Source organism: Chamaea fasciata, unplaced genomic scaffold (genome assembly GCF_029207755.1).
Source record: "Chamaea fasciata isolate MVZ Bird 193981 ecotype frontalis unplaced genomic scaffold, bChaFas1.0.hap1 SCAF_696, whole genome shotgun sequence".
NCBI classification, from domain to species: Eukaryota; Metazoa; Chordata; class Aves; order Passeriformes; family Sylviidae; genus Chamaea; species Chamaea fasciata.
Window position 1 is genome coordinate 42,501 of NW_027094781.1, and position 12,318 is coordinate 54,818.

Sequence of the window (12,318 nt, forward strand, 5' to 3'; positions counted from 1 at the left end):
CCCAGGTGTGTTTTTGGGGTCCCCAGGTGTGTTTTTGGGGTCCCAGGTGTGTTTTGGGGTCCCGGGTGTGTTTTTGGGGGTCCCAGGTGGGTTTTGGGGTCCCCAGGTGGGTTTTTGGGGTCTCCAGGAGGGTTTTGGGGTCCCAGGTGTGTTTTTGGGGTCCCAGGTGTGTTTTTGGGGTCCCAGGTGTGTTTTGGGGTCCCGGGTGAGTTTTTGGGGGTCCCAGGTGTGTTTTGGGGTCCCGGGTGTGTTTTTGGGGGTCCCAGGTGTGTTTTGGGGTCCCGGGTGAGTTTTTGGGGGTCCCAGGTGTGTTTTGGGGTCCCGGGTGTGTTTTTGGGGTCCCAGGTGTGTTTTGGGGTCCCAGGTGTGTTTTTGGGGTCCCAGGTGTGTTTTTGGGGTCCCAGGTGTGTTTTGGGGTCCCGGGTGTGTTTTTGGGGTCCCAGGTGTGTTTTGGGGTCCCGGGTGTATTTTTGGGGGTCCCGGGTGTGTTTTGGGGCCCCAGGTGTGTTTTGGGGTCCCGGGTGTGTTTTTGGGGGTCCCAGGTGTGTTTTGGGGCCCCAGGTGTATTTTGGGGTCCCAGGTGTGTTTTTGGGGTCCCAGGTGTGTTTTGGGGTCCCAGGTGTATTTTGGGGTCCCAGGTGTGTTTTGGGGTCCCAGGTGTGTTTTGGGGTCCCGGGGGTGTTTTTTGGGGTCCCCAGGTGTGTTTTGGGGTCCCAGGTGTGTTTTTGGGGGTCCCAGGTGTGTTTCTGGGGGTCCCAGGTGTGTTTTGGGGTCCCAGGTGTGTTTTTGGGGTCCCAGGTGTGTTTTGGGGTGTCCCAGGTGTGTTTTTGGGGTCCCAGGTGTGTTTTTGGGGTCCCAGGTGTGTTTTAGGGTCCCAGGTGTGTTTTGGGGTCCCAGGTGTATTTTGAGGTGTCCCAGGTGTGTTTTTGGGGTCCCCAGGTGTGTTTTGGGGTGTCCCCAGGTGTGTTTTTGGGGTCCCAGGTGTGTTTTTTGGGGGTCCCAGGTGTGTTTTTGGGGTCCCGGTGTGTTTTTGGGGGTCCCAGGTGTGTTTTTGGGGTCCCGGGTGTGTTTTTGGGGGTCCCGGGTGTGTTTCTGGGGTGTCCCAGGTGTGTTTTTGGGGGTCCCGGGTGTGTTTTTGGGGTGCCCCAGGTGTGTTTTTGGGGGTCCCAGGTGTGTTTTGGGGTCCCAGGTGTGTTTTTGGGGGTCCCAGGTGTGTTTTGGGGTCCCCAGGTGTGTTTTTGGGGTCCCAGGTGTGTTTTGGGGTCCCAGGTGTGTTTTTGGGGTCCCAGGTGTGTTTTGGGGTCCCAGGTGTGTTTTTGGGGGTCCCAGGTGTGTTTTTGGGGCCCCAGGTGTGTTTTGGGGTCCCAGGTGTGTTTTGGGGTCCCAGGTGTGTTTTTGGGGTCCCAGGTGTGTTTTTTGGGGTCCCGGGTGTGTTTTTGGGGGTCCCAGGTGGGTTTTGGGGTCCCCAGGTGGGTTTTTGGGGTCTCCAGGAGGGTTTTGGGGTCCCAGGTGTGTTTTTGGGGGTCCCAGGTGTGTTTTGGGGTCCCAGGTGTGTTTTGGGGTCCCGGGTGTGTTTTGGGGTGTCCCCAGGTGTGTTTTGGGGTGTCCCAGGTGTGTTTTGGGGTGTCCCTCACTCACGTTCTCTTGAAGGCCTGCAGGACGTTCTCCGAGCCCGAGGGACGCCCGGCTGGGGGGGACAGGAGCGATTTGGCGTTTTTGGGCTGCCCCCGGTAATTCTGGGGCGTCCAGGGTAATTTTGGGGTGTTTTGGATGTTTTTTGGGGTGCCCAGGTTAATTTTGGGGTGTTTTGGATAATTTTGGGTGTTTTGGGGGGTTTTTGGGCGTTTCTCACCCTCGACGTCGACGTTGAAGGAGCGGCTGTCCTTCTTGGGGTGTCCCGGTGAATTTTGGGGTTTTTTGGTGGGTTTTTGGGGGTGCCCGGGTTAATTTGGGGTGTTTTGGGTGTTTTTGGTTTTTTGGGGTATCCCAGTGGTTTTTTTGGGATTTTTGGGGTATTTTGGATGTTTTTGGGGGGTTTTTTGGGTGTTTTGGATGGTTTTTTTTATTTTTTTTGGGTTTTGGGGTGTTTTGGGGTTTTTTTGGGGTGCCCGGGTTAATTTTGGGATGTTTTGGGTGTTTTTGGTTTTTTGGGGTATCCCAGTGGTTTTTTTGGGATTTTTGGGGTATTTTGGATGTTTTTTGGGGGGTTTTTTGGGTGTTTTGGATTTTTTTTTGATTTTTTTTTTGGGTTTTGGGGTGTTTTGGGGTTTTTTGGGGTGCCCGGGTTAATTTTGGGGTGTTTTGGGTGTTTTTGGTTTTTTGGGGTATCCCAGAGGTTTTGGGGTTTTTTGGGGGTATTTTGGATGTTTTGGGGTTTTTTTGGGGTATTTTGGATGTTTTTTGGGGGTTTTTTGGGTGTTTTGGATGTTTTTTGGGGTTTTTTGGGGTGCCCAGGTGAATTTTGGGCTGTTTCGGATGATTTTTTGGGGTTTTTTTGGGGGGTTTTGGGGTGTTTTGGGGTTTTTTGGGGCGTTTCTCACCCTCGACGTCGATGTTGAAGGAGCAGCTGTCCTTCTTGTCCTTGGCCGCGACCTCGCAGCGATAATCGCCGCGGTCGCCGGGGACCACCTTGGAGATGGAGAGCTCGAAGGTGTACACCTGGACAGGTGAGATGGGGGAGAACGTGAACACCTGGACAGGTGAGACGGGGGAGAACGTGAACACCTGGACAGGTGAGACGGGGGAGAACGTGAACACCTGGACAGGGGAGACGGGGGAGAACGGGAACACCTGGACAGGTGAGACGGGGGAGAACGTGAACACCTGGACAGGTGAGACGGGGGAGAACGGGAACACCTGGACAGGTGAGACGGGGGAGAACGGGAACACCTGGACAGGTGAGACGGGGGAGAACGTGAACACCTGGACAGGGGAGACGGGGGAGAACGGGAACACCTGGACAGGTGAGATGGGGGAGAACGTGAACACCTGGACAGGTGAGACGGGGGAGAACGGGAACACCTGGACAGGTGAGACCCTGGGGACAGGTGAGACATTGGGGACGGACAGGTGAGCTCACGAACACCTGGGGACAGTGGGGACACACAGGACACGATGAGGGCGGCAGCGGAGACCTCCCAGTGCTCCCAGTAACGCTCCCAGTTCCCCCCAGTCCCCTCCCAGTCTATCCCAGTCCCTCCCAGTTTATCCCAGTATAAACCAGTCCCTCCCAGTCCCTCCCAGTTGGTCCCAGTTTGTCCCAGTCTATCCGTCACTCCCAGTCCCTCCCAGTCCCCATCCCAGTTTGTCCCAGTCCCTCCCAATTCCCACCCAGTCCATCCCAGTCCCCTCCCAGTCCCCTCCAGTATAAACCAGTCTCCCCAAATCCCCTTTTTACCCCTCCCAATCCCCTCCCAGTCCCTCCCAGTCGCTCCCAGTCGCTCCCAGTTCATCCCAATCCCCTCCCAGTCGCTCCCAGTCCCTCCCAGTCCATCCCAGTCCCTCCCAGTCACTCCCAGTTGCTCCCAGTCCCTCCCAATCCCCTCCCAGTCCCTCCCAGTCGCTCCCAGTTCATCCCAATCCCCTCCCAGTCTCCTCCCAGTCGCTCCCAGTCGCTCCCAGTCCCTCCCAGTTCCCTCCCAGTCGCTCCCAGTCGCTCCCAGTTCATCCCAATCCCCTCCCAGCCCCTCCCAGTTCATCCCAATCCCCTCCCAGTCTCCTCCCAGTTCATCCCAATCCCCTCCCAGTCTCCTCCCAGTTCATCCCAATCCCCTCCCAGCCCCTCCCAGTTCATCCCAATCCCCTCCCAGCCCCTCCCAGTTCATCCCAATCCCCTCCCAGCCCCTCCCAGTTCATCCCAATCCCCTCCCAGCCCCTCCCAGTTCATCCCAATCCCCTCCCAGTCTCCTCCCAGTCGCTCCCAGTCGCTCCCAGTTCATCCCAGTCCCCTCCCAGTCGCTCCCAGTCGCTCCCAGTCCGCACCTTGGTCTCCTTCTCGCAGCTCTCCCTGAACTGGAAGCGGGCCCCGCTCTTGGCTCCCAGCTCCACCCACTTCCCCTTGAACCACTTGACACCGGGTTTAACTGGGAGCTGCGATCCGTCCACGCGGGCCGAGACCACCACGTCCCCCCCTGGGGAGACCCCCGAGGGTCAGGGGGACCCCGAAAAGAAAAACCCCAAAAATCCCAAATCCCAAAAATTCCCCTCCAAAAATCCCCCAAAATCCCAAAAATTCCCCTCCAAAAATCCCCCAAAATCCCAAAAATTTCCCCCAGAAATTCCCCAAAAATCCCAAAAATTCCCCTCCAAAAATCCCCCAAAATCCCAAAAATTCCCCTCCAAAAATCCCCCAAAATCCCAAAAATTTCCCCCAGAAATTCCCCAAAAATCCCAAAAATTTCCCTCCAAAAATCCCCCAAAATCCCAAAAATTCCTCTCCAAAAATCCCCCAAAATCCCAAAAATTCCCCTCCAAAAATCCCCCCAAATCCCAAAAATTCCCCTCCAAAAATCCCCCAAAATCCCAAAAATTCCCCTCCAAAAATCCCCCAAAATCCCAAAAATTCCCCTCCAAAAATCCCCCAAAATCCCAAAAATTTCCCCCAGAAATTCCCCAAAAATCCCAAAAATTCCCCTCCAAAAATCCCCCAAAATCCCAAAAATTCCCCTCCAAAAATCCCCCAAAATCCCAAAAATTTCCCTCCAAAAATCCCCCCAAATCCCAAAAATTCCCCTCCAAAAATCCTCCAAAATCCCAAAAATTCCCCTCCAAAAATCCCCCCAAAATCCCAAAAATTCCCCTCCAAAAATCCCCCAAAATCCCAAAAATTCCCCTCCAAAAATCCCCCAAAATCCCAAAAATTCCCTCAAAAAATCCCCCAAAATCCCAAAAATTCCCCTCCAAAAATCCCCCAAAATCCCAAAAATTTCCCCCAGAAATTCCCCCAAAATCCCAAAAATTCCTCTCAAAAAATCCCCCAAAATCCCAAAAATTTCCCCCAGAAATTCCCCAAAAATCCCAAAAATTTCCCTCCAAAAATCCCCCAAAATCCCAAAAATTCCCCTCCAAAAATCCCCCAAAATCCCAAAAATTCCCCTCCAAAAATCCCCCAAATCCCAAAAATTCCCCTCCAAAAATCCCCCAAAATCCCAAAAATTCCCCTCCAAAAATCCCCCAAAATCCCAAAATTCCCTCCAAAAATCCCCCAAAATCCCAAAAATTTCCCCCAGAAATCCCCCAAAATCCCAAAAATTCCCCTCCAAAAATCCCCCAAAATCCCAAAAATTCCCCTCCAAAAATCCCCCCAAATCCCAAAAATTTCCTCAGAAAAATTCCCCCAAAATCCCCAAAATTTCCCCCCCCCCAATTTTCTCAAAAAACCTCCCCAAAATCTCCAAAAAAAAAAAGAAAAAATCCCCCAAAACCCCCAAAACTCCCCAAACCCCCTCAGACCCCCCAAATCCTCCCCAAATACTCCCCCAAACCCCCCAGGACCTCCCAGGACCCCCCAAAAATTCCCCAAGTTCCCCCAAATCCCCTCCAAGACCCCCCAAATACCCCCCAAGACCCCCCAGGACCCCCCAAATTCCCCCAAATCCCCCCCAAATCCCCCCCAGGACCCCCCAAATCCTCCCCAAATACCCCCAAGACCCCCCAAATCCCCCCCAAATCCCCCCCAAGACCCCCCAGGACCCCCCAAATTCCCCCAAATCCCTCCGAAGACCCCCAGGACCCCCCAGGACCCCCCAGGACCCCCCAAATCCCCCCAAATCCCCCCCAGGACCCCCCCAGGACCCCCCAAATCCCCCCAAATCCCCCCCAAATCCCCCAAATCCCCCCCAGGACCCCCCAGGACCCCCCAAGACCCCCCAGGACCCCCCAGGACCCCCCAAATCCCCCCCAGGACCCCCCAAATCCCCCCCAGTTCCCCCAGGACCCCCCAAATCCCCCCCAAATCCCCCCCAAGACCCCCCAGGACCCCCCAAGACCCCCCAGGACCCCCCAGATCCTCCCCAAATACCCCCAAGACCCCCCAAGACTGCCCAAATCCCCCCCAGGACCCCCCAAATTCCCCCAAATCCCCCCGAAGACCCCCCAGGACCCCCCAAATCCCCCCCAGGACCCCCCAGGACCCCCCAGGACCCCCCAGGACCCCCCAAACGCGCCCCCCCCTCACCGCTCTCCACCAGGACATTTTGGGGTTTGCTGATGAAGAGCCCGTCGGGGTCTCGGGGTTCGGGGGGGTTGATGTCGTCTGGGGGGGTCACGGGGAGGTCACGGAGGGGTCACGGGGGGGTCACGGGGGGGTCAGGGACCCCCCGAAATTATGGGGGAGGGGAGGGGGGGTCTCCGAAATTTTGGGGAGGGGGAGGGGGGGGGAAGAAAGAAAACAAATCTCACCTAAATCGTCTTTGGGTTCTGTAAGGGAATAAAGGGGGAGGGGGAGGTCAGGGAGGGGACCCCAAAAATCAGGGGGGACCCCCCCCCCAAAAAATTAAAAATTAAAAATGGTAAAAATTCACCCGAAATTTCCCCCAAATCCACCCAAAAACTGTCCCCAAATCGCCCCAAAAATGCCCCAAATCCACCCAGAACCGTGGCCAGGACACAAATCCCCCCGAATCTGCCCCCGAACCCCCAAAACTGCCCCAAAAAACCCCAAAAATTCCCCAAATCTCCCACAAATACCCTCAAAACTGCCCCCAAAAAACTCCCAAAATTTCCCCAAATCCCCCCAAATCTCCCCCAAAACTGCCCCAAAAAACCCCAAAATTTCCCCAAATTTCCCCAAATCACCCCCAAAACTGCCCCAAAAAACCCCAAAATTTCCCCAAATTTCCCCAAATCACCCCCAAAACTGCCCCCAAAAAACTCCCAAAATTTCCCCAAATTTCCCCAAATCACCCCCAAAACTGCCCCCAAAAAACTCCCAAAATTTCCCCAAATCTCCCCCAAATACCCCCAAAACTGCCCCAAAAAAAACCCCAAAATTTCCCCAAATCTCCCACAAATACCCCCAAAACTGCCCCAAAAAACCCCAAAAATTCCCCAAATCTCCCACAAATACCCCCCAAAACTGCCCCAAAAAATCCCCCAAATTTCCCCAAATCTCCCACAAATACCCCCAAAACTGCCCCAAAAAACCCCCAAAATTTCCCCAAATCCCCCCAAATCTGCCCCAAAACTGCCCCCAAAAAACTCCCAAAATTTCCCCAAATCCCCCCAAATACCCCCCAAATACCCCCAAAACTGCCCCCAAAAAACCCCCAAAATTTCCCCAAATCTCCCCCAAATCCCCCCAAAACTGCCCCAAAATTTCCCCAAATCCCCCCAAAACTTTCCCTCCCCCCCCGACCCCAAATCCCCCAAAACTGCCCCAAAATCCCCCCAAATCTCCCCCAAACTCCTCAAAACCGGCCCCAAATCCCCCCCCAGAATTGTTCCCAGGAACCAAAATCCCCCAAAATTGTCCCAAATCCCCCAAAATCGTCCCGAGGACCCAAAATCCCCCAAAACTGTCCCCAAATCCCCCCAAGACCCCCCAAAACTTCCCCAAAATCCCCCCAAAATCCCCCAAAATTGTCCCAAATCCCCCCAAGACCCCCCCAAAATCCCCCCAAACTGCCCCAAAACCCCCAAATTCGTCCCCAAATCCCCCCAAAATTCTCCCCCTCCCCCCAAATCCCCCCCTCCCCCACCTTTCGGGGGCTCCTCTCCCTCTTTTTGCCCATTTTCCGCTTTTTTCTCCTCTTTTTTCTCCTCTCTCTTCTCCTCTTTCTTCTCCTCTTTTTTCGCCTCTTTTTTGTCCTTTTTCACCTCTTTTTTGGCGGCTCGAAGGGGGAGAAAAAAAAACAACGCGGGGTGGGGGTTGAACCCCAAATTAATTCCCTCCCTCCCCCAAAAAATTCCTATAAAAATCCTCCCCAAAATATCCCCCTAAAAATTAATTAGCAACGGGGTTGTTAATGAATAATTAAGGATATTTATTCCCCGAAATTGAAAAAAAAAATCACGTCCCCCCAAAAAATCTTCCCCCTCCCCCTCCCAAAGTGAGGGAGGGCTTGATTTTATCAATGGGGTAATTAATGGTTGTTAATTGAGAATTAATCATGTTTATTGCCCGAAAAATCTGCCCCAAAAATTCAAAAAAATACTAAAAATAAAATCCCTCCCCCAGAATCACGAAAATTCCTCCCAAAAAATCCCAAAAAATCCTCAAAAAATCCTCAAAAAAATCCTCAAAAACTGCCCCCAAAATTCCCCCAATTTCCCTCCCCCCCCCCAAAAAAAATCCCAAAAAATTCCCCCCAAAATTTCCCTACAAATTCCCCAAAATCAGAAAAACAAATCCCAAAAAATCCCCCCAAAATCCCCAAAATCTCCCAAAAATCCCAAAAAAACCCAAAAAATCCCCCAAATCTCCCCCAAATCCCAAAAAATCCCCCCAAAATCCCCCAAAAATCCCAAAAAATCCCAAAATCTCCCCCGAATCCCAAAAAATCCCTCCCAAAATCCCCCCAAATCCCTCAAAATTCTCCAAATAATCCCCCCCAAATCCCTCCCAAAGTCCTCAAAAATGGCCAAAAAACCCCCAAAAATCCCCTTAAAAATCCCCCCCAAAATCCTCCAAAAATCCCCAAAAAATCCCCCAAAAATCCCCCAAAAAATCCCCCAAAATCCCCCAAAATTCCCTCAAAATTCTCCAAATAATCCCCCTCAAATCCTCAAAAATCGCCAAAAAAACCCCAAAAAATCCCCTTAAAAATCCCCCCAAAATCCCCCAAAAATCCCCCAAAAATCCCCCAAAAATAATTTTTAAAAATCCCCTTAAATCCCCGCCCCCCCCCAAATTCCCAAACCGCGGGGGGGGGGAGGGGTGACAAATTCCAGGGGGGACAAATTTGGGGTGACCGCCCCTCCCCCCCTCCACCCCCGAAAATAAAATAAAATTAAAAATAAAATAAAAATTAAAAATAACCGCGGCTCAGGTGTCGCGGCGGCTCAGGTGACGAGTTTGGGGACATTTGAGAAGGGGGGGGAGGGGGGGACGTTTGGGGACGCCCCTAAAACTGTCACAGCCCCTCCCCCCCCCGAAAATTGTCACAAAACCCCAAAAAATTGTCACAAAACCCCAAAAATTGTCACAAAACCCCGAAAATTGTCACAAAACCCCGAAAATTGTCACAAAATCCCAAAAATTGACACAAAAACCCCAAAAAATTGACACAAAACCCCAAAAATTGTCACAAAACCCCGAAAATTCACACAAAACCCCAAAAATTGACACAAAATCCCAAAAATTGACACAAAATCCCAAAAATTGACACAAAATCCCAAAAATTGTCACAAAATACCAAAAATTGACACAAAACCCCGAAAATTGACACAAAACCCAAAAATTGTCACAAACCCCAAAAATTTGTCACAAACCCCAAAAAATTGACACAAAATCCCCAAAAAATTGACAGAAAACCCCAAAAAATTGTCACAAAACACCAAAATTGTCACAAAACCCCCAAAATTGTCACAAAATCCCAAAAATTGTCACAAAATCCCAAAATTGTCACAAAACCCCAAAAATTGTCACAAAACCCCAAAAATTGTCACAAAACCCCAAAATTGTCACAAAATCCCAAAATTGTCACAAAACCCCAAAAATTGTCACAAAATCCCAAAATTGTCACAAAATCCCAAAAATTGTCACAAAACCCAAAAAATTGTCACAAAACCCCAAAAAAATTGACACAAAACCCCAAAATTGTCACAAAACCCCAAAATTGTCACAAAACCCCAAAAATTGTCACAAAACCCCAAAAAATTGTCACAAAACCCCAAAAATTGTCACAAACCCCAAAAAATGACACAAAATCCCCAAAATTGTCACAAACCCCCAAAAATTGACACAAACCCCAAAAAATTGTCACAAAATCCCAAAAATTGACACAAAACCCCCAAAATTGTCACAAAACCCCAAAAAATTGTCACAAAATCCCAAAAAATTGTCCCAAAACCCCAAAATTTGTCACAAAACCCAAAAAATTATCACAAAATCCCAAAATTGTCACAAAACCCCAAAATTTGTCACAAAACCCCAAAAAATTGTCACAAAACCCCAAAAATTGTCCCAAAACCCCAAAAATTGTCCCAAAACCCCAAAAATTGTCCCAAAACCCCAAAAATTGTCCCCGCCCCCCCAAATGTCGCAACCCCCCGACAACTCGCCCCCCCCGCGGGGTCGCGATTTCGCGGCCGCCACCTGGGGGGGTTCAAATGTCACCTCGAGTGTCCCCTCCCCCCCCGGGGGGGACAGCGACCGCCCCAAAGCGCTGAGTCAGCACCTGGGACATTCCCGCCCCTCCCCCCCCCGGGAACTCCCCCCAAAATCCCGAAATTCCCAACTTTTCATCCCCGAAACTGCCGAATTTCCGTCCCCAAAATTCCCAAATTTTCATCCCGAAATTGCCGAATTTCCGTCCCGAAAATTCCCAAATTTTCATCCCGAAATTCCCGAATTTCCGTCCCGAAAATTCCCAAATTTTCATCCCGAAATTCCCGAATTTCCGTCCCGAAAATTCCCAAATTTTCATCCCGAAATTGCCGAATTTCCGTCCCCAAAATTCCCAAATTTTCATCCCGAAATTCCCGAATTTCCGTCCCGAAAATTCCCAAATTTTCATCCCGAAATTCCCCCCCCTCCCTTTTTTTTTTTTTTTTTTTTAGCCCCAAATTCCAAAATTCCACCCCCCAAAAATCCCGGGTTTTATCCCCCCAAATTTCCAGCCGAAAGTTCCTGGGTTTTCATCCCCAAATCCCCAAATTTTCCACCTGAAATTCCCATTTTTTCCACCCCAAAATTCCCTTTTTTTCCCATCTAAAATTCCCCTTTTTAGCATCCCAAAAATCCCTTTTTTGCACCCCAAAATTTCCGGTTTTTCCACCAAAATTTCCCATTTTTTCCACCTGAAATTCCCTTTTTTTTTTCCACCCGAAACTCCCGTTTCTTCACCCCAGAATTCCCCCATTTTTCCATCCCCAAATTCCCAAATTTCCCGAAATTCCCCTTTTTAACCACCTAAAATTCCCGGGTTTTCCACCCCAAAATCCCGGTTTTTATACCCCAAAATTCCCTTTTTTTCCTCACCGGAAATTCCCAAATTTCCATCCCCAAAATTCCCGTTTTTCCACCCCAAAATTCCCAAATTTCCATCCCCAAAATTCCCTTTTTTTTCCCCACCGGAAATTCCCAAATTTCCATCCCCAAATTCCCGTTTTTCCACCCCAAAACCGCCCCCACCCTTCTCAAACTGTCCCAGTAATGTCCCGCCCCCCCCCCGAGAATTAATTCCCCCCATTAATTATTAATAAATTAATTTCGGGATTTGGGGAAAAAATTTTTTTGATTTTTGGGGAATTTTTTTTTTGGAATTTTTTTGGGCAATTTTTGGAATTTTTAGAGGATTTTTGGGGTGTAAATATTAATGATAATTAATAAATAATAATTAATTACCCCATTGATCAAATTAAGCCATCTCCCATTAATTCGCCCCCGCGAAGATAATTATTTTCCCTCCATTAATTAATCATCTCGTTAATTAATTGCTCACCCCCCCGGGGTAATGAACTGGTAATTAATTCCCCCATTCATTAATGAGTTGTAATAAACGCCCCACCCCACCCCCCGATAATTAATTAACACCCGCTAATTGATTCAATCAATTCCATAAATTCAAATTTTTAAATGCAGAGAACGGAATTAAATTAAAATGCAGATAATTAAATTAAATTTTAAGTTGGAAATAATTAAATAAATAAAACGAACTTAATTAATTCAAGTAATTCAATTGATTCAATTAATTCTATAAAGAAAATAAAAATAAATTCAATTATTTAAATAAACGAAATAAATTCAAACAATTCGATAAAAATTAAAATAATTTCAATGCATTAAAAGAATTAAACTATTAAATTAAATTGAATTAAAAATAAAATTCAGTAAGTTCCACATGTTGAAATAATTAAATAATCAAATCAAATAATTTCAACGCATTAAAAAAAAATGAAAATAATTAAATTAAATTAAATTAAAATAAGAGCAATAAATTCAAATAAACTTGAAAAATTAAATGAATTAACTAAACTGAACTAATTAAATCAATCACCCTCCCCAAGCCAATCAACCCCCCCCGGGTCGATTGATTGATTAATTAATTAATTAACCCCCCCCCCCCCCCGGCATTAATTAATTACCGGCCTTGGCCTCGGGCATGGCGGCGGCGGGACGGGGGGGCGCCCAACTGCCGCCACGCCCCCCGGGCCGCC

At 49.2% G+C, this 12,318-nt stretch overlaps 1 protein-coding gene across 1 annotated transcript in view; it reads right to left on the minus strand.

Annotated features, from left to right (window-relative positions):
• MYBPC2 (myosin binding protein C2) overlaps positions 1 to 12,291 on the minus strand; it is a 51,532-nt gene extending 39,241 nt beyond the window's left edge. Inside the window, exons 1-7 of the mRNA XM_066209153.1 lie at positions 12,247 to 12,291; positions 7,698 to 7,829; positions 6,400 to 6,417; positions 6,176 to 6,253; positions 3,982 to 4,130; positions 2,541 to 2,658; positions 1,639 to 1,687 (exon numbers count right to left, since the gene is read on the minus strand). Of these exons, the coding sequence (XP_066065250.1) occupies positions 1,639 to 1,687; positions 2,541 to 2,658; positions 3,982 to 4,130; positions 6,176 to 6,253; positions 6,400 to 6,417; positions 7,698 to 7,829; positions 12,247 to 12,265 (563 nt within the window). The 5' untranslated portion in view covers positions 12,266 to 12,291. The remainder of the gene's footprint in view (positions 1 to 1,638; positions 1,688 to 2,540; positions 2,659 to 3,981; positions 4,131 to 6,175; positions 6,254 to 6,399; positions 6,418 to 7,697; positions 7,830 to 12,246) is intronic.
• Between the last annotated feature and the right edge of the window lie 27 nt (positions 12,292 to 12,318).